Source organism: Corvus moneduloides, chromosome 2 (genome assembly GCF_009650955.1).
Source record: "Corvus moneduloides isolate bCorMon1 chromosome 2, bCorMon1.pri, whole genome shotgun sequence".
Taxonomy (NCBI): Eukaryota; Metazoa; Chordata; class Aves; order Passeriformes; family Corvidae; genus Corvus; species Corvus moneduloides.
The window spans coordinates 120,655,875-120,682,269 of NC_045477.1; the positions used below are offsets into that span (position 1 = coordinate 120,655,875).

The following is a 26,395-nucleotide window of genomic DNA, read 5'->3' on the forward strand; positions in this document are numbered from 1 at the left end:
AGTTGCTGCAAACGACCCAGGGAACACAATTCCTACAGAATACATCCTCCTGATTCCCTGCACGGATGCTCTGGAAGTGGTTTCTCCCTGGGTTTTTGGGTGGGAGGCCTTCGGGAAGAGGGCAGGGTTGTCCCGGGGCGGTGGCCCTGGAGAAGCGGAGCTGTCCAGCACCTCCAGCTCCTCAGGGCACGGCGGCTGCTCCGAGAGGGGACAGGAGAAACCCCGACCTCCCCATTCCCCCAGCAGACACTTCCCTGCTCCACAGCTGCTTCCAGCATCGCTTTTGAAGCCTCCCTGTTCGCAGGACTCGGAGGGCACCACGCGCGCCTGACATCATCCACAAATGTTCAACACAAGTGGAGCGGGGCCGGCGGAAGCTCTGCTTTGAAAGATGCTCTCGGAAGGCTGCAGCCTTCAAAGCTGGCTCCCGAGCCCTGCCCTGTGATACACGGCCTTTGTTTTGCATAAATGTTTGTTTTAATGAGGTAGCGCAATGCAGATCATCCAAATCAAAAACATGTGATGCACCCTAGGCAAGAGAAAGGCAATAACTACACAGATTTTTGAGGAGGGCTAGTCATACCACAGGCTACCATTATAACTGAAAAAACAACAAGAATTTTAATATAGCTGTCTGGCCAAATATATTAATTTAAATTGAATGGCTTTTTTCTGATATTATAGCTGTGAGGCACAATGTTCTACTGGCAGGCATCTTCAAAACCTTTTTTAGAAGATTTGCTTCAAATAATTTCTGTGCACCAGATCTTGATGGTATGTGCATTTGGGAGTCTGACCAAAGGGGGAAGAAAAAGCTTTTGATTAAATCAATGACCTTTCCTGGAGGTTGAATGAAGTGGAGATTGTAATACAAAAAGCTACCTCCTCCAACAGTGTTTTCTTCAAAACATTTACTCTGAGCTTTCCTCCATTAACTTTGTCCTAAGTTTTTCACAAATGTTTGTGTTCTTGTGCTAGCAGGGAAATATTCTGTCTCACCAGCAAATCCTTTAAAATAAATTTTGGTCATTTCCATGATTATTTCCCCAAATAATTTGCTGGCCACCAATTTCCATTCTTTGCCAGAGAATCCTGTTGTGTTTCTTCAAAACCTGGTAAAACTGCTTTCCCTCAGGTAATTGCATCTCTTGGCAGACTAGAGACATTTTCCTGCTTGCTTGGAGAAGAAAGGTGTGATCATTTAATTATTTTCTGAATTGATTTCACTTGATAAAAAATAGCATCAACTTATCCTTGCAAATATCTTTGTACTTTGTTATTATTCCATGAAGCAAAGCTCTGGGAACCCACTGAAGCCGAGAACAATGGCTTCATCCTTCCCAGGGGTTGATGTTCATAAAAGGTGAATCTCACAAGGAGACCAACACCTTGTAGGATATTAGGTTGCCTATTACTAGATTAGATTACAAATCCATCACAAATTCCACCAAAAGGCGGAGGTTCAGTGACAGCTCCTGTGTAGAGCTGGCGGAGGATAAATTTTGCTTTTGTGCTCACCTGGGTGGCTTCATTTTCACTTGGGTTGGGCCCACCCACAGACAGCCCTGACACAGCTTGGAGTGGTCTCTTAGTATTTCTTCTCACACTGCCAGGGGTGGATATTGGTTCTCTGCATCCCAAGTTGTCTTCTAGAGCAAAAGAAATCTGAAGTGACCATTTAAAGAAACACATTTCTGTTTTGTTTGTTGGTTTGGGGTTTTTTTTTTGGCTTGTGGATGTTTGATAGACCATAAATCAGAAAATCCTAGAATGGTTTGGGTTGGAAGGGATCTCAAAAATCATCTGATTCCAACCCCCCTGCCATGGGCAGGGACACCTCCCACTGTCCCAGGCTGCTCCCAGCCCCAATGTCCAGCCTGGCCTTGGGCACTGCCAGGGATCCAGGGGCAGCCCCAGCTGCTCTGGGCACCCTGTGCCAGGGCCTGCCCACCCTCCCAGGGAACAATTCCTTCCTAAAAATCGCATCTAACCCTTCCTTCCTTCAGCTTAAGGCCATTCCCTCATTACTAATTCCCTAATGACTAATTCCTGTTTCCATATCAATTTCTGATGAATTTGTCTACTTACTTGAATGTTTGTCTGGATTTCCAACTCTACCATTGGTCACCAAATCCGGAGTGTTTGGAGTTTTTCTTCTGACCTATATGCACTTGATTACTTGAAGTTCAGAGTTTTGGAGGACTCAGTGCTGTGGTTCAGCTGACAAGATGGTGTTTAGTCAAAGGTTGGACTTGATCTTGCAGATTTTTTTCCCAGCCTTAATGATTCTGTGATTCCATGTCCAAGCCTGCATGGAATTTGAACATTTTCCAGAAAAAATGTTCTAATTCATAAGCCTGGCTCTTATGAAACAGAGATGGATTTTTCTTTTATCCATGCCCCCAGCTGTAATTCTCCTAGGGTTGGACCTGGAGAGGTGCTGGTGCCCCAGGACCTTGGGTCGGAGACCACTTTTCTGCTTGTCCTGCTCACTTGGGTTTTCTTCCTCATTTTCAGGAAACTTTCTGTATAATAATTAACATTTTATTAGCTCCCCATCAGAGGTTTTTGTTTCTTCCACTGATATCTTCAGTTCCATGTATTTCTGCCTGTGTTTGCTTACCGATCTTGGGTTCAGGAAGTAGCCAAAGCACGTGCTTGACTTTGAGGATAAGCTTAAAATTCACCAAATGTAGTGGGGCTTGAGCATCTGCTTAGAGTGAAATCTAAAATTAAATGTCCTTCCTGAATAAGGATGTTATCCTGAGTCAGCCCTGCATGCACTGCCTTAGAATAGACCCTGGCTGTCCCTCGAGTGTGTCAGACACGCCGGATGCTTTCAGAAGTGGTTAATCTGATGAAAGAATTCATCTCCGAGTCATAAAGAAACCACAAGTTTCCTTCACTTTCAGTCTGCTGCTTTGATATTGTTGGTCAGCAGTTCTCCTCAAAAACCATCCCCCAGTGAAGTCCCATCCCTAATGATCTGTTTTATGCAGCCTGATTTACCCACTGCCTAAAGATGTTTGTCACCCTGCTGTATCCTTTGCATTTCCTTCCTTGGATATTCTAAATGTTTGGGGAAGGAGGCTCTTTCCATGTCGTGCCCAGGGAATCACCATGAGATTGAAGCCTGAAATAACACTGTGGTTAGAGCATGAATTTATGTGTATCGTTTCCGTGAGGTACTTTAATGCATAAGATTAATCTTAATCTGTAGGTGTTCCAGTTTTAAAAGGGTTGAGTAACTTAAAATAAATAAATTTTTTAAAAGTGTAGGAAAAAAGGCACCCCACACAATAAGAAAACTAACCTGAGGGTGAAAATCCCTCCTATGAACCTTCACCTGTAGCAGCTGAACATTTTGTTAAGAGCTGAACACACAAAAATCATCATTTTAATGTCAGAGTTGATTGAGTTCTTTTGTGCAGTCTTTAAATTAATAACATAAATTGCCACATATGATTTTGGATATTCACGGTGCACAAAGTTCTGTGGTTTGGTGTAGGAAGCTTGCAAAAGCAGTCTGTTTTCCAACCTTACTTGAACTAACTCATATCATCTTATTTGTTATCCCCTGCAACATTTTTTTTAAAGGACAGTTTCTGGAATGACAGCTGAGTAACGTCAGCCTTGCTGTAACTCTGTTGCATTTTTTTATATTTCTCTTAGAAGCCCAAGCCAGAAAAATACTCCACTTCTTGGCAGTTGATGAGAACCACTGACTCTGATTTTTGACTCTGCAATTACATGGTTCTGTGTCAAATAATGCATTCCAAATTCTTCCCTGGTGGAGAGAGCTGTGTGGCTGGCAGTGTCCCGATGGACTTGCTTGGACCCTGCTTGTGATGTTGGCAGATGCTTTGGTTCTGCACATGATTGGCTTTCACAAAGCCTGCACAAACAGAACCTGGAGGGAAATGCACTCCTTTGTAACTTTATTCCCGTGTGCTGTTGATATTCCAATGGCAAACAAAGCTTCCCTGACGCCCAGACCTGGGGCTGCCGATGTGCAGGACCCAGGGTAGGTTTGGGATTGAAGGTTCTGGTTCAGGAAAGTGTCTGACAGAGTGTCACGTTGTAGTTCTGGTGTTGGGAATTCCTTCTGTCCCGCTTCTCAGAGGAGAATTAAGGAGCAAGTGGGAGGTTGAGCTGGGGAGGGAGGTACTGGTGGTGAATCTTCTCCTGGCACTGCTGTGTTGCAAGTTCAGGGATGGAGATGATCCCAGTGTTGTGCCTGAGCATGTCCTGGGCTACTGTGGGCAAAGGACTGGGGGTTCCCTCCTTGAAAACTTTGGGAATCATCCTCTTTCCTTCCTTTGCTTTCACAAGTGTCCTGAAACCACTTAAAAATGCCAGCTCAAGGGAATGCCTGGTGTTTTCAAAGCCTGCTGTTGTTTTTGATCAGGCCAGAGCAACCCAGCAAGTTTGTCCTGAGCTAAGAAATGTCTTCAGCTGTCCCCCAAACTACATTCTTTGGCAAATAACTACATTGCCCATAAATCAATACGGTTTCACTGAGCTGTGATGGAAGTGATGCATATGGTGAGAGGTCTTGGAAAGTCTAGAACCTTGGAGGGGAAGGAGCTCTGTGTTTGAGTGCTCGGGTGTTAAACCACCTGGCCACCCTAAATACCTGTGTTTAGTTGGCAAAACAGGCTGATCTGCTGAGAAACTCCTGAGGCAGTCCTGGCACTATCAGTAGTGTCGGCAGCTCTGGATGGAAGGTTGATCCATCTGTACCAGGAGTATTTTTCAAGTGGCATTTTCCTGTATTCATGGTATGACATTTATCAGACTCATCTCTGAAAGAAGTCCATTGAAGACTATTTTCCACATCAGGCAGGAAAGTCCAGGTTTTCTGAAATTTTTCTGCACTTTTTTCACCTGCTCTTTAAATCACCTAAAACTCTGCTAAATCTCACAGGTGACTGACCCACACTGGACATACAAACCAGTGGCTTCAACCATTTGTGCCTGTGGGGTGTGAAGGAACATTCACAGGCTTAGTTACAGCTATAATGAAACATCTTGTAAAAAGTGAAAATTCAAAAAAATAAGGTCCAAATCCTGCAAAACCACATCCATAAATTTGTTCCTTATATTTTATGTAGTCTTCACTGAACTCAGTGAGAATGTAGTGTTCAGTTGTGTAAAGATAAGCCAGCTGTGAGTCTTTGCAGGACTGGAGTTCATGTCTGTGGTGTTATTTTCAAACCCAAAATGAGATCATTAAAAAGAAATCCAGTGATTACAGTCACCAAGTGATACATCACAGGTACCTGCAGTGTCCTTTGTTGGACCTAGGAATGAAAAGCTATGAAATATTAACACTTAACTAAAACATAACTCTTGGTTACTTTAAGGAAAATTTTTCTACTTTTTCTTTCCTGTTCTCTTTTTTTCTTTTTTTTTCTTTTTTTTTTTTAAATACCAGATCTTAAAAATAAAATGACAGTGGCATGAATAACATGTTTTTCTGCCCTACCATCATGACCTATTTGCCACTTACAAACCAAAATGGTTTGGGTTGGAAGGGACCTTAAAGATCATCTCATCCCACCCCTGCCATGGGCAGGGACACCTTCCACTGTCCCAGGCTGCTCCAAGCCCCAATGTCCAAGCTGGCCTTGGACACTGTACCATGCCATAAATCAAATCCCTCCTGATGGGAGAGAACTTTCTAAAAGTCCTTGCAAGGAGTTTCAAAGATAAACCGAGACTTTTCCTTGAGTTTCAATGCTGCCAGATAGTTGTTCATTAAGTTTTATCAGAGGAACAGAGCCACTAGTGTGACCCAGGTACAGCATAGAGCACAGAAAGTGGGAGTGAAGGCTCTCATTATCAAGATTTACACAGCCTTTTAAAGATAATTTAACCAATGGTTACTAAAAAGGTACATTATTTTCACTTTTCTACCAATTATTCAGTAACACGGGCAGGAACTGCGGAATTTTCTACCCAATTATCCCAAACTACTTTTACTGCAGAACATGGAGTAATAGAAGAAGAAGGTTTAGAGAACAACAACAATCCTCCATTTTGATCTTTTTTACTCTTACCTATTTACTACGAAGAGAAGCCCAAAACCTCTTAAATTTTTCACCCTGTGACAATCCTACATAGTAGTCTATCACCTAATTCACACCACTGCATTTTCTAGTTCTTGTCTGATCGTTGGTAATTTTTTCCAAGGTTGGAGGTTAAAACAGTGTTGTTCAGGGGGGTAAAACCCCTTCAAAACAGGCAAAGAAATATTCTCAGCACTCTGGGTTCCCACAGCCTTGGACACTGCCAGGGATCCAGGGGCAGCCCCAGCTGCTCTGGGCACCCTGTGCCAGGGCCTGCCCACCCTCCCAGGAAACAATTCCTGCCCAATCTCCCATCCAGCCCTGCCCTCTGGCACTGGGAAGCCATTCCCTGGCTCCTGGCCCTCCATGCCTTGGGAATTGTCTCTCTCCAGCTTTCCTGCAGCTCCTTCAGGCCCTGCAAGGCCACACTGAGCTCAGCCCAAAGCTTCTCCTCTCCAGGCTGAACAATCCCAGCTCTCGCAGCCTTTCTTCATTGTCTGGGTTGTTAAGATAGAATTGTGTGTGGGATGCTGGTTACAACTTCATGGGGGAAAAGAGGATCACCCCTCCATCGAGATCCTCAAATCTGACTGGAGGGACATCATGGGACAGGCTTTCCTCAAGGACATCCTGTCCGGATTTCCACTGCTCCTTTTGGGGAAATGCAGTAGAAATTTAGATACAAATGTTTTAATCAGGAATCTCTTCTGTGGACCAGTCACCATCCTGCACTGTGAGAAATTCTGGGCTAATTCCAGCGTGAGTAAAATCAAGTGATTCAAAGACAGATCCAGACAGGACAATTTAAAAATCCACCTTTCAGTGAAAATAGAGATGAAGATGCAGACCCACCATGCAGGTGTCTGCCATGAAAAGTTTGACATTTTCTTGGTCCAGGCCCAAAACACAGATCCTGTCAGAATCAGTGCCCCACTCCATGGAATAACGCTGCATACAGAATTTAATTCCTGTTCTACTGGATCCCAGCTCCTTGTGAGTGGTTGTTGGGAAAGTCACGGGCCACCAAGGTAATTCAACACACATGTTGTAGCAAGTTCTTCACACATGTCTGGCAAGCCTCTCACAGTAGGAGAAGGCTTTAGGGATTCTTTCCCCAGCCTTAAATCATGCATTAAATCCTATCAATTATTGGTTCCCTCCCTGTTTCCACTTCTGCCCATTTTTTGTTATTGGGCAGTACTTTTTGCACCTTGTAACATGATTTACTTAGAGCACTCCAAAACTCTGAATTTCCAGTTTGCAGAAAACTCTGATAATGTGTTATTTTGTTGAAACTTTGATCCCATTGCAGCAAAAGCAGATTTGCCACCCATGTCAGTGGAAGCAGGACATCGTCTTCATTTTCGTTCATATATATTTATTTCTTAATACTATATTCTTATTTATTTCTTAAAGCACTCTGTGACCTACAAAGTGCTTTAGATGTGGGTAAAAAGGTTGTGATGATCAAGACAAATCCCAGGTCTGTAAAAGCTCTGAGTTAGATTTAACTTGGCAATTCACTATATTCAGTGTTTTTTTTTCTAAATGCCCACAGTTTTTATCCATTAAAGTAAATGAGTAGTCCCCAGGAGAAAATACTTTGGTTTATTGTTGCCAAGTCCTTTGATGTCACTGTAGTACTTTAAAGATAATAATCTCATTTTCTTATATGCTGTTGGAAATGTCTTTCTCTAGATGCACTGAGGTTCGGGAATATAGAAATCAGATCAGGTAGGACTTAACATGGAATTTCTTGTGTGTTTGGAATGGCTGGTATTTGATACCAGGCCTTACAGATCCAAGGTGATCAATATTTTTAATTTAATTTTGTAACTGTTACAAAACCGTGTAGCTAAGCAGTGTTAGTTAACAGTGATTCTTCAACTTTTTTTTTCCTCACAAGGCATATGGTATTAGTGGATCTTAGAGAGACACAGAAATATCAGACAGTTACAGAAATGTGTGAATTTTATCCTTTTTGGACCACACAGCCTGGTCTTGGGAGTATTCCTGGAAGATGTAACATCACACTTCCCAAGTGCTTAATTTCTAATTATTTTTTTGAATCTTATGGCAAAATAGAGAGTTCCCCTTTGGTGGAGGGCAGCTGTCTGAGTGGAAATAGGCTGATTGACACTGAGGAAAAAGATTGACAGGGAATCCCTTGGGAATCCCTTTTTTGCTGTTTTTCAAATGTTGAACTGCACCTGAGTTCATAATTAGCATAAAGGTGTTTCACAGTGCTGAGGGTTCCTGTTTGTGTCTGCTGGAGTGGGGATGGGGTTATCCCTGAGTGTGGGCATGCACCTCAAGGTGCTCAAAGGGTGGCAGATCCCAGTTTTTAAGAATGATCTGGGTTAGCCCTGGTCTTTTGGGGTCACTGAGTTTCAAACACGGATATTCCACATCTGTTTCTTGTTCGCAGCCACTAACAAAGAAGTGCAATATTCAGAGAGTCCCAAACAACAGAATGTGAGAGGCACTTTAATAGGTTCCATTCTTGATGAAAATCTTGGAGCAGCCTCTCTAATGTGGGGTAGAAATCCAATATTCCAGACATATTTGATGTGTGCAGTGGCCATCCATCCAGGGATGGGACTTTGAAGGACACTGTGTAATAACTGCTTCAAACTATTTTGTAGTTCAGTTTAAATTACCTAAAACATTTGGAAGAAAGTGAGGAAGAATGTTGGCCTTTGCCCTCACAGTTGCTTCTTTTTTCCTTGCAGAGAAGTTGCTTTTTTGAAGTATTTTGGTTTGGTGTTTTGTCTTGTTTGGGGGTTTTTTGTGTGTCCTGCGTTATCATTGTCACAACCAGCTTTAAATGAGCATCAAACATAAACTGAATAGGTTTTCATGGCAGTGCCAACTTTGAGCTGAAAATTTCAGTGTACTTTAATTCATCAATTAATTAATCAATCCACACAGCACCCCACTGGCAATTGGTGGTACAGCTGTTGGTATTTCAGAGGTGGGAAATTAAGGAAAAAAGGAACGTTTAGGTGAGATTTATCCCATATAAGCAGAGCTGTTAAAAAAATTGGGAATAGCTGTTAAAAAATTGGGAATAGCAGAGGTTCCCTTTGTAGGTAATGGAGAGAGAGAAACACTTTAAAGGTGAAATTCATCTTGTCTTTTTCAAGTAGGAGTTGTAGATGAGATTGAACAAAATTATGAATGTGGTTGTGTTGGGAATTGCAGAAATTTCGGAGAATGAGAGTAGTTCTGATGCCTACATTTAAAATCCTTGAAGTCTGATGAGGTGAATCCCCCTTCAGCAGATAGGGATTCAATTCCCTATCTGCAAACGAGTGTCAGGACTTCCCTGTTATCAAGGACATGCATTGACTGTTGAAAATAATTCCAGTGTCATCTAAACAGAGCTTCTGTTTCATTTCCCAGTTTTTTGATGTTTGTTTTATGTAGAGACTATAGCTGGTCTCCAGAAAAGGTGGGCAAACAGTGGTGTAGCCACCAAAAATATTTTGGCTGGTAAAATCTTAAGTAGCTTGGGTCACAGGTAAGAGTTGGTAAATGAAGTACTTTGATTTTCACTTTGAAAACTTCCAGCATTTCTTTTCTGTAAAGCTTTTTCCATGGGAAAACAACCCATTCTTGACTGCTCTTGTTCTGTGAAGTAATGTTAAATAAAAAAGGTGTCCCCAAATCAGGTTTTCTCACAAGTTTTCAACTCTGGCAGTGAGTGAATTCATGGTGAGAGGAAGGAAGGCGGGGATGGGGGAAGAGTCATGAAGGAATTAATTGTCCAAATGCTTTGGAGCAGCTGAAGGGAAGCAAAAGTGGGAATGCACTAAGGACAACCGGCCCTGAGTGCAGAACTGATGGTGGGTGCCAGGGCAGCAGGAAAAAATCCTTTACCTGGCTCTGTTAAAGTATTCTCTTAACTGAAAGGTGTCAGTGCTGCCTTGGGGAAGAGCTGCTCATCGCCTGGTGTGGAGGATGCTCCTTTCCAGGGGCAGGGAGCACCATCTAGTGACCACAGGGCTGCCCACAGGGCAGGGAACAGGGAAAGGCATGAGTGAGGACGCTTCCCTGCTCTTCCTCTGTGCTGCAAGGCCTGGCAGGCAGGGAATTGAGAGGTACAAAAGCTTGGAAGCAGCACTGGAGGAGAGGATGTTTTTTGTGGGATGCAAGTTTTGTTGTCCCTGTGATCAGGTAGCGATAATTATTTTAATTACATGGCTTTATGGACTGCTGGCTTCCATGTGGTATTTGGATTTTGGGGAATGCAAGTGCCTGACTCCCCTCACTGTGCCTTCCATCTGGAGCTGACCTCCACGTGTCCAGCCATGGGTCAGTGGGCGTGAGCCCATCCCAGAACTGGATCCCGTTTTTCCCAGTATGGAGTTTGTCCTCTGCCCTCAGACCTAGTTCCGCATCAGAGCCACTCAGGCATGGAAGGAAGAGGTCCCTGCATCAGCCCCAAAGGCACAAGAGTCCCAGAGTCAGGGGATCAGGGGATCTGGGGAGCAGTGCCCATCATCCCTGAACTGCTGATCCTGCAGCTCCTCAGGCACGTTGTGGAATTCCATTCTCTCCTGAGCCCTGTTTGTGCCACTGCTGAAAGCATAATTGTGAGACCTTTCCTTGTGGTGATGGGAGATTTTACCCCTCTGTGAGCAGATTTACTGGTACTTTCTTCAGAGCCAGTGAAATACAGGGACTTAAAGGGAGACAGTCCAGCTGAAGAGCTTGGTGAGAGTGTACTTGACCCTTGCACACCAAACTGGGCATGGCCAAACTGGTGTTGGGAGCTGCATTTAAGCAAAGTGCTGAATTTCTTTGAGAGGATTGATACCATTGTGTCTTCGCATGGCATGAAGTAGCCCTAATTTGCTTGGATTTCTTCAAGTCTGCTTCCAAAAAGTGCAGTGCAAATTCTTTTATTGTGCTGCAGTTCTTCTGATTTGTAGCCTGGTTCTACCTAGAAGAGAACCTCCTTTTTACCTGGAATGTTGGCAAGAGGAACAAAACTCACTCTCCTCTGTTGTCTTTTCTTTTAATACCCACATCTGGAGACACAAGGGTGACTGTGTCTCCAGTTTGCCAATTATTTACCCAGAGATGTTTGTACAGTTCAAGGGATGAAGTTCACATTATCACCATTGCAGAGTGTGCCTCTAATCTCTTGGTCAGCCCAGAGTTCTTGGTTTACCTCCCACACAGCAAGAAGGATTACAGATCTATTTACATAGGGAATATTGCAATGTATTTCCTTCATATTTCATAGAATCCCAGAGTGGTTTGGGTTGGAAGGGATCTTAAAGATCTTCTAATTTCTAGCCCTGCCATGGGCAGGGACACCTCCCACTGGCCCAGGCTGCTCCAAGCCCCAATGTCCAGCCTGGCCTTGGGCACTGCCAGGGATCCAGGGGCAGCCCCAGCTGCTCTGGGCACCCTGTGCCAGGGCCTGCCCACCCTCCCAGGGAACAATTCCTGCCCAATCTCCCATCTGACCCTACTCTCAGTTTGAAGCCATCTCCCCTTGTCCTGTCACTCCATGCCTGTGTGACAAGTCCCTCTCACCTGAACACACGTAAAACACATTTGAGGTGTTTAGGTGGGTATATATATACTGAGCATATTTCTAGTGCATCCTAGAAAGGATACAACAAGCAAAACAACTCGTTTTTATTTGGAATTTGATCTTCTTCCTTTAGGACCCAGTTCTAAGCACTTCTTTTGCATGGTCAGACCAAATCTTCAGGTCTGTCCAGGACCCTGTTGGTTTAAGCAGGCTTAGATCAGCATGGAGCGGATCCTTCATCTCCAGTTTAGAAAGATCTTCTCTAAAGAGGGAACTCTTGAGTCCTAGAAGTAGAAAGCACTTCAGGCAGAGTTTAAGGGTGTTCAGGAAAGAGTTTAAGCCCAGCTGTAACTCTAAAGCATGTGCAACCCCCCTGCTTTGATCAAGACGCTTAAGCACATGTTCAGTGTTAACCCGCTGGGGAATTTTGCTGCTCAGTAGTTTCCAGATGCAGGCTGAAGGTAGAAGAATATTCCAGCAGAAAGGACCCAGGACAAATTTGGGTGACAAGTTTGAGAGAGGGGAGCATTTGGTATGGATTTTTAATACTTTTTTTGGTGTCTTTATTCTGTTTGTTGACAAAGTTTTTCAAACTCACAGAGCGTTGTTTCAGACAATAACACAGTTGCCTAACATAATAAAAACCTTTTTTCTTTCTTTTTAACCTTAAAAAAAAATAAAAAAAGAGAAAAATAGTAAAAATGTTTGTACTCTTTTTCTTTTGCAACTGGATGATGGTGATTTGATAACCCAATATTTTCCTTGCCTCACAATACCAAGGCTCTGCTTGCAATTGGATCGGCATCAGCGTAAGCACTCAGAAATCTGCCTGTGGGTATTAGTTTGAAAGTCAAATAAACTTCACTGGATTCTTTGGCACAGAATGTGTGCCAGTTTAAAATGGCAAAATCCTTACTGGGCTGTGGGCTCTGTAAAACTTATACAATAATAATAGAGCTCAGCAGTGCCTTATGCTTCCAAAATCCCTGTGTAAACCAAGAGGAGGTTTGTGTATATGGAGGTGGGATGGAGAAGAATCATTACTAAAACCTGCTTGTGAATGAATTTGTTAGATCCTCTCCACTGGGGAGCTGGAGCTGGAGCAACCTCTCGATATATTGGAGGAAAAACCAAAATACCAGGGGCTTAACTGGAGTGGAAGTCACCCAACTGAAACATTATACAATGCTTTGAAATTTCAAGAGAAAGGTTCTAATCTTTTGGCTGTCTTGCTCATTGTTTGGAGATGAAAAGGGAGGAAATCAACATCCCCATGAAATACAATTACTATAAATTGCTTTCTTTTCATACTGTTCATAATGAAAATAGGAAAGTTACCTACTCTGCACGAGCAGTGTAATTTGGTGGATGTAGACTGCAAGAGCACATTCAGCAGTGTAACACTGCATTTCTATATGAACCAATTAATGGAGAATATAAAATATTGTATGGCAGTCTGCTGACTCCAGACTGCTCCAAAGCGACCAAAAATCATCTTTACAGTGGAAGAAACCAGAGCTCCTTAAAGTGAATTCTAAAATTGAGCTGATCTTGTGCAGGGAGTTGATCCTGTGTCCCAAAGGTTGGATTTGATGGTCTTGGAGCTCTTTCCCACCTTAGTGGTTCTGTTTGTCACTGTTGCATCCAGGGATTCCCAACTCTGTGGTCCCCATGGGACACCTGGAAATGAGATTTTCCTGGGACCTGGTAATGGCTGAGCCATTCCCATGAGCAGGAGAGGGTGGATGAGCCTTTGCTCTGCCCTGCTTTGGGGGAGATGGAGCAGCACCTGCAGGACAAGTGCCTGAGGGACTCTGTCTGCACCTCTGGAAAAGTTCATTTCACCTTTTTTGGGTCAGGATAGGAGGGGAAAAGTGAACTGGGACTCTGGGCTGTCTTTGTGTGGAAAAACTGTGTGTTGAATGCCAGCAGTCACCACCAGCTACAGAACAACACTCCCATTTCCTTTTTTTTTTCCTAAGTAGCAGGAGAAGGCGGCGTTGGGAGAGGGTGAGGTCATCTGCTTCCACTAAATAATGCTGCAACAAGCCATTCACTATTTCTTGTTCTTTTTGCCATACCAGAGTCCCTGGTCAGAGGGCAGGACCTTAGTACAGCTGGAATTATCTTCCAGGCAACCTGTCCAACATGGTTGGGTGTTGTCATAGGGAGCAGTGAGAAATTACAAACCTGTTAGAGTAGGACCAGCTTTTTAAAATTGGTTTCTAAAAAATAAATAAATTCTGGCATGTTCTGATTTTTCCTTCCACTTTTAAGGATTCTATTTTCAAGCGTTTCTCTTCAGGCTGAAAGCTCAGAATCTCTTGACACCAGGAATTGTATATTTTATGAAAACATAGAACGTTGTGAGGTTCCTAAGTGTGAAAGGGTTGTGCCAGCCCTGGATCCTGAGTGGAATACCCTGGCTGGCACTGTGGAAGCACTTTGCCTTTCCTATATATATATATATTTTTTTTTTTTTAAGTTCAGTTCTCTTATACAAAGGCCTGGGACAGGGAATGTGTTTTGTTTGCACAGCTGGGAGTTCTGGGGTGCTCCATGACAGCCAAGTGCTCCAAAAGGACAAATAAAAATACAACACTGAATAAAAAATGGCCATTACACTCTAACCAGGAAAGGAATCACCAGTGAAACCATCTCAGCTCCATGCATGGATAGAGCTGTGAATTAAGGGAAGAACATGGAAGATTAAAGACTGTTTATGGCATTCAGGCATCTGCTTTTGAAGTTTTATGTCTTTTTGTGACTTACTCTCCTCAGTAAGAAAAAGACATCAAAAAGAAATTATTATCTCCAACCTATTTGCTTCTTCTTTAAGGAAAAAAAAAGTGCTAAATCAGATAGGCTGGAAAGTGTCAATAGCTCAGGAATGCAGGAATGAGGTTAATGGACAAATATAGATGTGGTGTAAGCAGGGCCAGACTTCATTAACATATTTGGAGTTACACCCATTTATACCCAGCCTGGCTTTGGCCCTGGATCAGCAATTCCCCAGTGAACAGCCTGCATCAAACCACTGCTGAATTTGGCCCATTGCATCTGACATCTGCATCCTGCCCCGAAGTGGCCTGTCACACTTACTGCACATCAGCTCACACCTGCCCAGGCGGCCACGGGCAATTGACTTTCTTGTTTAAAAAAAACCAAAAAATACAAACCCAACAAAAAAAAAATTTAAAAAAAATTTAGTCACATATCATCAAGAAAAACAACATTGTTTTAGGACTCTTATCTCTTCACTCCCAAATATCCTGTTTCTTCGAGCTGCAGTAGCCAGGACCAATAGAAACCTCTTCCTGCCATTGGCTGACTTCATTTCCCAGAGTTAGCACAATCTCATCCGCTCTAAACAACCTCATCAAAACTTCTTTCTGGTCAGAGCGAAGCAATAATTATTATTAGCAATTATTAGCGATCAATAATCTTGATCACATTATGGCAAGCACTATTAAGGTAAGGAGGGGGTACCTTTTTTTGTTGGAATTTTTTTTTCACTGGCGTGTTCTTTGGTTTCCTTTATCAACCTAGATAAGTTAGAATTGGGCAACACCCCCACTGCCACAATAGAGGACAACAAGATTTCCTTTGTACTGCCTAGTAAATTTCCTTTTTCCTACTCCAACCATCCGCAAGGCTTAAAAACTTCAAACTCGGAAAAAAAATTGGGTTTTTTAAATTCACTGTTCAGTGGTGTGGATTGCATAGGCGAAGCCCTTTTGTGAGAGCTTCTGAAATTTCTTGTAGGTATCCCTCAGACCACTTGGATGTGTTTGTGGACTGCCATGAGGGGAGAGGGTGTGCACTGGAAGGAAAAACCGGGTTCCTAAGAGCGCTAAACTTTTGGATACTTTGAACTGTTTCTCTTGCGGATGGGGACACAAATTTTAGCGAGCGGGAAGGAGAGGCACCAGCTCTTGTTTCTCTCTCTAATGCAGGTTTTCATTATGTGCTTTTCTAGAAAACTCTTTAAGTTTAAACTCGGGACCTTTCTGAATGTTATTTTAATGGTGGCGGGAAGATCTCACAGGCATGTTTTTTTGTTTTAATCTTTTGGACAATAAAAGTCTCTTCTTGGTGCATAACTTGATCTCGGTGCATGGTTTGTTGGTTTTGGGGTTTGTTTTTTTTTTTAAGAATGGCTTTGCTGAGTTTTTTTGTGTTGGGTCCCTTAGAAAGTTGAATAAATCTATCTGTCTGTCTAGTTTTTGTTTCTCTGGACAGCAGTTACCAGCAGAGCAATAGCTGTGATTAATTGCAGAATGTAACGGTAATTAAGTGCTTCGTGGTAGTGAAACTAATTTTACATGGAGAGCACGGACAGGGAGGACTCTGCGATGTTGTATTATCAGGTTTGGGATCAAGGTATTATCAGATTCAGGACTGAGGTATTTGTTTTCTTCGTGGCATTGTCTGTTTCTGTACTTTTCTAATTATGTCAGAGATTTAATAAGGGATATGGAATAGCCTGGCTGTTGGATAAATAGGGCTGCAGTTGGATTTTTCAGTAAATTCTGCTCCAGTGTTTACATTTTAGAGATCATTTGATGCTTTTTGTTACAGTTTTGGGAATCTGACAGTCTTGCCTGAGGGCAATATGATTAAAAAGTATAATGAACCTTTTCTGTTTGCAATCACTGATGTTTTCATGGGGCTATCAATAGAGACATAGATCTGACTCTCCTCTGCATTGCTGGCCAGCATCTATTAAATGCTAAGTAGCTCCTGAAACTGAATTCCCTTTGGTTTTTCCATGCATTTCAGAGCACACAGGACATGACTGGCACTTTATGAAAATCTTGAGGTTCAGGGAGTCAAGTTTTGGCTAAAAGGAGGGCTGTGTACTGAGGTTTTAATGCTGGGTTTGCTCCTATCAGTCAGAATATTGATGCGAAATTTATTTTCAAAAATAATGGCACCACAAGACTGGATGCTCTTTGCATTTTAGGTAACTCCTATTATTTATTTCCTTTATATTTTGTATTGGCTGAATTTGAGTAGGATAGAAGATTGTTAAATGGTATCTCATTTATTAGGTTATTATTTAACCTCCGCCTTACACTGAGAGAACTGTTTTATACAGCCTGGTAATGCAATGTACTCAGCAAAGTGGAAGAATGTACAATTCTTTCTCCTCATCTGGAGTGTGAATCTTGCAGGAGGTCTCAGGAAACCCAAAGTGTTGAGGATTTTGCTGCTCAGGGTGCTGGGAAGGCCCAGCATGAATTCTTGCATGCTGTAGCAAGAGTTTTACTTATGCAAGTGCAAAATGTGAAATGACTGGAAAGAAATGACAGGTGCTTTGTACTCGAGGTGCAGGAAATGTGCTCTGGCATGAGGCTGAGACAGTCCAAAGATTTTCAATTCCTCTTCTATAGGGAGTGGATAAAGAAGTCTTGGTACTGAAGGGTTTCTGAAATAAAGAAATTCCATTTGAAGGCCAGGCAGGTGCTTGTTTAGCTTTTGCTGAACAGTTATAAATATATTTAATAATATATATATTTAATAATATAAATACTCAGTATAAGGGCTTGTCTGCTGGCAGTGGGTAGCCCAGCTATCCCAGTGTGGTTAAGGAAAGCGGAGAGCCTTATCTGGGATCTCTGGGAATTCACTCCTTTCTTCAGGGAAGCTGTGGAGTCATTCAATTTCAGAATTAGGATGTGAATGGTTCTGTATTTGTTCATAACTGGGCAGAGACTTCTCAGAACCTTCACATGTGCAAAGGTGACCTTCCAGTCAGGGTGTCTGACTCATCCTTCCCCTCTCACCAACCTGCAGACGGACCCCTGGGACACTGGGGCTCGGGAGAAATCGGGCTGGTTTCACTGGGGCTCACTGGTGTCTGGGAAGGCAAACCCTGGTGTGGGTTTTTGGGTGCTGGGTTTGATGTCCTGAGCGTGGTTTTCTCAGGGGATCACTCTCTCCTCATCCCGTGCCCTCTTTCTGCTGGCCCCTGTTCCCTTTTCCCCGTGGAGGGGAAAGCGCCGCGGTGGGAAGTTTCTCCTGAGGAGGAGGAGGAGGAGGAGGAGGAGGATGGGGCAGCAGTGCCTTTTTCCCAGGCTCTGACATGGATGGATAATATTAACCCTGACTTTCCCACTGGGCTATCCTTGCCCAGGCCAGGGATCTCTCCCTTGGATGGGGAGCAGGGATAGGGCAGCACAGGAAACCGTGAGAGTGGTGCAAGAAGGTGCCTCCCCAGCTGGGATTTCAGGTTGATATTTCATATCCCAATACCTGGTGCACACTCACCTGAACTCTCCATTACGTTTTTTGGCATTTTGAAGGATAAAATGTGGTTCTTCAAGAGGAAAAAGTTTCCTAAGAGTGCAGGTTTCAGTGCTGACAGGTGTCCCTATGGCTCAGGTGGTATCTGACAGCACTTGCAGTGGCAGAGAAGTGCAGAGCACTGAAGCTGATTTATTTATCAAATAAGTACAATTACTTGTACTTATTAATCACGCTCATTAATGTAGATACAATTCTAGAACGTCTGAATTAGGCACCAGTCTTTTTTGTGTGTTTTGGTGGCTTTTTTTTAATAGAATGGAGCAAAAGTTATTTAAGTGTTACCTTGGGGTGAAGTAAAAATAGCTGTCCTGGAGGTCATCTTGGTGTTTTTTCCCATTATCCATCCCACAGTGGAGGAAAGAACATTAAATAGACAAGAACAACCAGAATTCTAATTCCTTGACATGTTCAAGCCTTGCTCTGTTTCTCTGCCTGCCAGTGCCATTGTGCTTATTCTTTGAAAAACTCTTCATTAAGTTGACTTTATAATGATTTACTGGTTATACTTGTGGACATTTAAGTTACACTTAAATATGCTCACATCCACTCTTTATTATTATTTTCTACAGTGATGTTCATATGGAATCTACAATTTCTGTGAGGAAAGGTCTGTGTATTTGATAAAGGACAGGAGAATCTTTGTGGTTTCTGAGGTTTGAGGGCGTGGATGCACTGATTAAAGCAGAATATAGGGGCAAGATTAATTTTTTTTTTGAGGAATCCTAGTCTGTGCTTGTCTCTATAGCATTACTTTTCTCTCACTTTCTTTTAGAAACTCTTAAGTAGTCACTCAAATGCTTCTGAAAGCTGGAGACAGTTAAGAAATAAATCTGTTCCTGGCATATGGAAATGTTTAAGGCTTTGTTTAGAGGATTGCATCTGCACTGAGTCCAGCAGAGCTGATCCAGTAATTTGTACTTTTGTTCCTTGCATTAGAACAATTATAAAGATTATTATCTTTTTTTTTTTCTCCCCTCATCTCAGTTAGCAGATGATCCAATGGCATATTTGACTTCAAGCCTGTAAATGCTTCCTTTGGCTTTGGTGATGTTGCACATTTAAAGCTGAGCACACACCTGAGCGCTCTGGTGAACCAGAGGCAACAACAGCAACAGAGCCTTAAAGCACTTCCCCTGATCCTCCACTCCTTAATCCAAACTTCCCACCAATTTTGTGAAGGTTTTGTCCCAATAAAGGCAGTAGAATGAGAGCTATAATTATTTCCAGGTAAAGCAGTATTTCTGACTCAAATTCAAATGTGCAGTTTTCAAGGCAGAAATGAGCAGAAGTTGTTTGGGGGGGGGATTTTTGTGTTGTTTTCTTTTGCTTTTAATCAGCAGTCATTTAACTCAATTTGGTTTGTATTTTCATATGCCAAAACGAAGTGAAGTATAAGGATTTTGCTTTCTAGAATTAAGTCCCCAGGCAAGGAACAACAGCTGGAAAATGCATATGTTTGACTGTCTGAGTTTGTTGATTTGTTTGTTCTTCCTGAACAAGAACTACATTATCCCTTAACAAAATGTTTTTCAGCAAGTTCCCCGTGTTACAAAAGGCCTTTCAGAAATAATGTTAAAAGAAACAAGTGCTCTTGGAGAACGACTTACTGAAAGATAAACACAGAAGTAGTTTTGCAAAATACAAATGCCAAAAAAAGATATTTCTTTTCCAAGTGATGCTTTATAATTCAATAAAAATATCTAATGCTGTTTACTCAGGAAGAAGTCGCCTTTATAATGCAAGTTTGTAAATCAAACCAAGAGAATTACTTAGAAACTCAGAAAAGGAAAAAAAAAAAAATTTGGTTTTGTATCACTTGTATTATGAATTTTAACAAAATAAGGGTGATACAGTAGAAAATATCACATGCAGTGCCAGACCTTGTCAGGGTAATCAATTCATTGACTGCAATGGGATTTTTATCAGATCCATCTTTGAAAAATTAATGGTTTTGGATAGATAATTATACAGCCACCCTGCTGTCCTTGATATACATATATATAGATGTGTATATATAAGATAGATTTCTGTATTAGGGAAGAAAATCAACAAAGCATCAACAAAGATAGGAAAACTTTGAAGAACTTATGCAAAAAAGGCATCAGTGCTTTCCTTAGTGAATGGATGTCTTTGTGGTTGGAGGGGTTGTTTTAAATGTTGTAGCCAAGCCTGCCTGAGGCTGGGTAAGGCTGTGTCCATCAATTTATTCCTGCTCCCTTAGAAGGACTCTATAATCCTGTAAATAATTTATAACGATGAAGAGAGGGAGAAGTTTTAGGAAATCTGGTGAGATTTGGGTTGCAAACGTTAGCTTTCTCCTTGAAATGCATCCTTAGGCACTGGGTTACCAATTTTTACTATGCACAGAGAAAGATGGGACATTTCTTTCAGGAAAGGGATATTAGTGGTAAATAAATAATATTCGTGATGGTTTTTAGTAACTGCTGTGTGTGAACCAGTGATTACCGCTTCTGGTAATTACCACTATCAAATTTGCTTCAAAGTAAAATGAATAAATTGACAATTACTGTCCTAAGAATGTCATTGAACACGAAAAGTTAAAAAAGAATGATGAGTAATAGTGATTTTTTTTTTTAAGGCTAGACTGGGGGACTCAGAGTGGACAAGGGAAATGGTCTTTTGGGAATACTGAGTGGAAGGAATGCCTAGGATGTGATGTGTTCCCCTTGCAATGTGTGTGTATTTGGAGTGTGTATCTCCAGCGGTGGGTGGGAAGTGGTGTCACCAGGCTGGCGTAGCCTTGTCACCCTGGGAGAGGAGCTGACTTGCTTAGTCAAAGGTGTGTGCTGCCAACAGATGACAGGGACTGGCTTTATGCAAATACCTGCAGGAAGGGGTGGATCCCTGTTTTCGGGAAGTGGCAGGCCCCTTTAAAGCTACCTGCCTGATTGAACAGGGAGGAGAGAGTGGCAGACAGACACACAGTGCCACAAGTGGAGAAAAAACCCCCAGGAGAATGGAAATGCTTTGTTTGACAAATCCCTCATTACAACGAGCAGCAGCACGTTAATTCTACGTGGAAGGTTTTGCAGAACTGCAGGAGTTTTTTTAAACCTCATTCTTCAGAGCTGAAAAAACATCTTTTTTTAGACTCTCTGTTTATTACCTTGATAAACAGCAAAATGCTGCCACAGCAATTACCTTGATGATAAAGGGTCTGTAGACAGATACTTCCTGCGTTCATTTCCTACCCAGATAAGCTGCCAAAATCAGGGACTACCAATACAGGAAATGCTTTCAATAGGAACTTCCTATCTGTTAATATCTAAGTCACTGGAAAGATCTAAGCCCTTCTCGTTTCATATAAAGGTAATGCTCTACCTTTTACAATTTAAACACTTGAGCCCCAGTACAATGCATCTGGTGGTGTAATAAATTTCAAACCAATGCTGTTATTCTGGACTATGAAATACCAGAGCTTTTCTCTGCAGTGGTAGGAAAAGTGCCCCTGCATTTTATAATATTGGAAATCAGGATGCTTCAAAATCCACTGTCATTTTATGAGATGAAAAACAAGCATCCTCCCTCCAGCTCCTTGTTGCCTGAATCCTTTCCTTATTTCTGTACATCTCCAAGTAAAATATACATTTCAGTAGCACTTGTGTTGGACTTCTCCAACAAAGAGTTCAGGGCGTGTTCTGCAGATCTTGGAGATCCATGGCCAACTCTTGCAATCCACAGTGCTCTACATATTCAGCAAAAATGACTGAAACAGGAGTTTTGCCTCACGATGCAGGGCAATAAAACCATGACTAACCTGTGTGTTTGAAGCTCTGCTAAGGAAGAGAGAAACTCAGAGCAAAGGAAAAGGAAATAAAGACAGAAAACCTCCATTGCTAATCATAACTTCAGGGTAATTCGTTTCAGGCACATGAATAGGATGAATGAGGATTTATGAAACCTGGAGTGAAGTTGGCCAAAATGAAGTCAACAGTATGGTTTGACTGGGGCCAGGCTTTCACCCAAGTTATTCAGGAGTTCAGACGAAAATTTCTGTGTTGTTTTGCCAGTGATTCCCCTGCAGTCATTCCAGGTTTCTGCCACTGTGACTGAAATGGGTATCTTGGCCTTTCCCTGCAGAATTGAGAAGTCCTTTGCTGTTTTGGCTTCATTTATATCCCACCTTTTCATCAGGGAAGAGTATCCCACATTCAGTTACCTCCTCAGACTGCTGAATTCGTGTTGTGCTCTGTATCTGCGACCTGAGAATCTGGTTGGGTTTACTGAGGCTGGGAATCTGAGGTTGGATTTGCAGGCTGGGAATCTGAAGCTGGCTTCCCAGGCCCTTCCAGAGACCATGGTGAACACATCCCTTGGAGATCCCTTGGCTGTGGGACAGGAGGGCTGGTCCTGTGGGCACCTGACCCAAAACCCCAGATACTCCAGAGGGTTCTGCAAGCTGGAAGTTGGTTATGACAAGTGATTTTCCCAAGGCCATGGGGGAAGAAGTTCTAGGAAGTTTCCCTCTGGCTTTGGGCTCACGGGGGTGCTGGGGAAATGCACACTTTGTCCTGAAAGCAATGTTCCTCAGATGTGGTTTAGTCAGCTCTTATCTGCTCGCATAAGTTTTTATTATTGTTAATCTTTGGCGTACTCACATCAGCTTTCCTCATGCGTCAGGTATTCCCTTGGAAGCGCTCAAAACTGTTGCTTTTTACTAATCAGATCAACTCACTAAAGTAGTGGCCAAAGACATTTTTCACATTATTTCCACGTAGGCATTACCTTTTAAAAAATTTCCCTGCGATTTGTCACCAAGGCATCGTTACCTCTGCTGTTTTCATGGAATTGAGAATCCGATTGTTTAGTCTACGTAAAGCAGGGAAAACGAGGGGGATCCTGTGCCTTTAATGTTGTTTATAACGGTTGGACAGAGCTTGTCAGGTGAAGGTTAATTGCCCTCCAGTTAAAGCAGTTCTCTGCACAGATGGGTTATCAGGGCTGAACACTCGTTACAAGATTAATCTCGTTTCCGACAAGACTTCCCTTTCCTCCAACTGATTTTTGCTCAGCCATTGGACCTGTCACCAGCCGTTAAGAGAAGGGTGGGTTACCTCTGGGATATTAATGCCTGTGAGCAGTGAAACAATGCAGAGTGTGTGTCATATCGGCGGGGAACATCTTTAGGAGACAGCACATTTCAGAGCTCTTCTGAAGGTCGAGATTCATAAACAACAGAAACAATCAGGAGCGTTTGTGTTAACCCTCCTCGTGGACACAAACTCGTAGGCTTCTTTTTTTGTGTCCCTCCTCTTCTCTTTGGACCTGTTTTTTTAGGTCCAAAAGTGTATTTTTGGTGACAGTTTTAGCCAACAAAGCACCCCTGGCGAGATGTGGAACCCAAGATGCTTCTGTCCAGTCGATTGATGGAAGAGGCGTTCAGTTCATGCTTAAGTGAGAGGAAATACATCATGGTGACCACTCAAAGAAATCCAACCTTTGGGAGTTTTTTCTTGGGCTCGAAGCAAACCTGTTGAATTTTCCACTTTTTCCAAGCTGGGGTATTTCAGAACTGGATGCACTGTATCCAATGGGCTACAGAGGTATGAGGTGGATGTAAAGTGAGAGGAGAACCAGGTGCATCGTGTTCTTAGCACAATATTGCCTTTCTAGCCAAGGCTACAGCAGCTCTGCCAGTCCAGGCTCATCCTGAGCATTTGGATGGACTGAGTTCAAGGAGGCTGCGGCACGAACACGAAAGTCTCGCTGGATTTTTTGGGTTTATTTCAGGAGTTCTGATACAACCAAAATAACACAACTTGGCAGAAGGCTCTGGCTGCCAGGTTTCTTCCATGCAGCTTTAGTCAGTAAATTCCAAAACACTAAACAAATATTCAAGGCAACAAACAGGGTAGCTCTGATGTTTCCTCCGAGTTTCCTGTCCTGGCTTGGGATCAGCTCCATCCTGCCGATGGTGCTGAGTCTCTCCATTGACTTCTGTGAACTTGGAGTCAGGCTGGGTTGTCCCAGCCAAGAAATCAGCTCTGTGGAGGGTCGTGGGCTGCACAGCATTCATTGGATGGTTTATTTTTAATTTCTTTTATAAACGTGCAACAAACAAACAAATTATATAAAAAACAAGTTTTGTTAAGAAACATCTATCTACAAGCTTCTGACAATTTCTTAATTTTCTTTTAATCAAGTGGTCTAATAACCTTGCTCCTGAATTCTTAGGGTTTCTCATACTAGAGAGATTAAAAATGCATTTTCCTTTGATTTAGAATCCACAGGGTTTAAGGAAATTTACTTGCTCCAGTTATAAAGCTGAAATGAAAGGTAGACAGGAATGCAACCTCTGGATGTCATCCTCTTCAGCACTGTGCATTCAGAGCCAAAGCAATTCAAGAGAGTGAATTCCATTACTGGTTCTAATAAGATAGGAAAAGTGCATAGTAAATCTTTACAATGCCAACTAAATCACTGGTGCTTTATGCCAAAGGAGGCAAGTTTAGTAGAAAGTTTTTTAATGGGCCAGGCTGAATGATTTTTAAAAGAAGAGAGTCCCTAAGAGGTTGTTAAATCTCTGCTTAGAGCCTTGAATAAGGATCTTGTTTTTCAAGATGCTGATCGAGTTGAGAGTTCCTGCTGTCTGTGCTCAGTGAGAATTCAGATGGATTTTTGAAGAGGGAATCTTACACACAATTGGGAATTGCTGTTATGCCACTTACCTGATGTGAGAAAATCCCCTCCTTGTCAACAGCACCTTTTTAGAAAGAGTAAAGGAAATTGAAAGTAGTCAGATCTTTTTTTTTTCCAAGGAAAGGTTTTGTGTAGCAAAATAATGGAATCTTTAATGTCAGGGTGGTGAGGCCCTGGCACAGAGCAGCTGTGGCTGCCCCTGGATCCCTGGCAGTGTCCAAGGCCAGGCTGGACATTGGGGCTTGGAGCAGCCTGGGACAGTGGGAGGTGTCCCTGCCCATGGCAGGGGGGTGGCACTGGATGAATTTTTAGGTCCCTTCCAAGCCAAACCATTCCATGACTCCATGATGATTTGGTTTTCTCACTTAGAATGGGAAGCTTTAGATCCAGACATTCAAAATGAGCTATGAATTCCAAAGCTGTTTGTTGGACAAGTGGGTTGCAGATTTGACAACTGCAACATCTTAAAAAAAAAAAAAAACAAACAAAATCACTTAAATAGGTGTTGGAAATATTTTGAGCTAAAGCACAGTCTATAAAATGTACATGTAAATTATTGACTTTAAACTCATTCTGTGCGAATTTTCTCTCCCAGATGCTTCTCAATTAGCGTGAATGTGAAATCTTACAGAAACACAGAATCACTGAGGTTGGAAAAGATCTCCAAAACAACTCAGTCCCAGCTGTGCCCGATGCCCACCTTGTCCCCAGCCCAGAGCACTGAGTGCCACCTCCAGCCCTTCCTGGGACACCTCCAGGGATGGGCACTCCAAACCTCCCTGGGCAGCTCTTGCCAAGGCCTGAGCTCCCTTTCCATGGGGAAATTCCTGCTGCTGTCCACCCTGAGCCTGCCCTGGCCCAGCCTGAGGCCGTTCCCTCTCCTCCTGTCCCTGTTCCCTGGCAGCAGAGCCCGACCCCCCCGGCTGCCCCCTCCTGTCAGGGACTTGTGGAGAATGACAAGGTCTCCCTTATTTTCTATCTTCAGATTTTCTTCTTTTTCTCCTCACCTTTATCACATACGTAATGTAGCCTTTTATAACCCAGACCAGACCAAATTCAATTTCAAGTATGTTTCTCTTCTGAGCTTGGGCCTTCATAATCCTGTTTTCCTCTTTCACAGAGGTTGTGTTTGGCCTCGATCTCTGTCAGTCTCATCTGCTTCTTGGAGGATGCAATTCTTGCCAGCTCTCACCATTTTTATTGGGAGTCGTGATATTTAGCAACTAAGGGGCAGTTTCTTGAATTATGTGAACAATTGAAGTCTTCAGTTTTCACTGACAAAAGGCTCTAGTTCTAAAAATTTTACCTAAAAAGCCAAGCTACAGACCCAAAACACATCGGGTTTAAGTACTTTTTTTCCAAGGCCTGACGTAAAAACTTTCTGGTCATGTTTCTGGCTTGCAAGCTGGGATTCAGATTCAGGTTAAATCTTATTCCTGAAGGTGTTAAGAAATAAAGCTGGCAGCTCAGCCTCTTGGGGAAAAGTATTTGCTGTGTAGTGAGTGCCAAAAGCTTCAGCTCATATTTTAAAGCTTGAAAATATTCAAATTTTGCATCACAAAATTGTGATGATACAATCATGAGTAAAGAAAACGCATCTCTATTTATATATTTGTAGAAATTTTCCCTCCAAATATTGCAATTTAGGGGGCTTAGAGGCTTTTATGACACTGGAGAGGACCAGTTAAGGGGCCTCTAGATTGCTTGAGAGAGGTCAACATTAAGTGGGGTGTCTGTGAGCCCCAAGGCATTGTTTTCCTTTTTTTTCCTCTCCTAATTCTCTGTTTCTTTCCTTAGTGAA

At 42.6% G+C, this 26,395-nt stretch overlaps 1 protein-coding gene across 11 annotated transcripts in view; it reads left to right on the forward strand.

The window, feature by feature from the left end:
* The window catches only part of ERG (ETS transcription factor ERG), a 136,397-nt gene that overhangs the window by 62,412 nt on the left and 47,590 nt on the right, over positions 1-26,395 (forward strand). For 2 of the 11 annotated variants that reach the window (XM_032101109.1, XM_032101118.1), the window contains exon 1: positions 14,957-15,096. The exons of 7 other annotated variants lie outside the window; for them this stretch is intronic. In XM_032101109.1, coding sequence (XP_031957000.1) covers positions 15,079-15,096 — 18 coding nt within the window. In that variant the 5' untranslated portion in view covers positions 14,957-15,078. Of the gene's footprint in view, positions 1-14,956; positions 15,097-15,269; positions 15,384-26,395 lie in introns of those variants that run through there. 2 more of the 11 variants (XM_032101114.1, XM_032101116.1) reach the window with 2 other exon arrangements.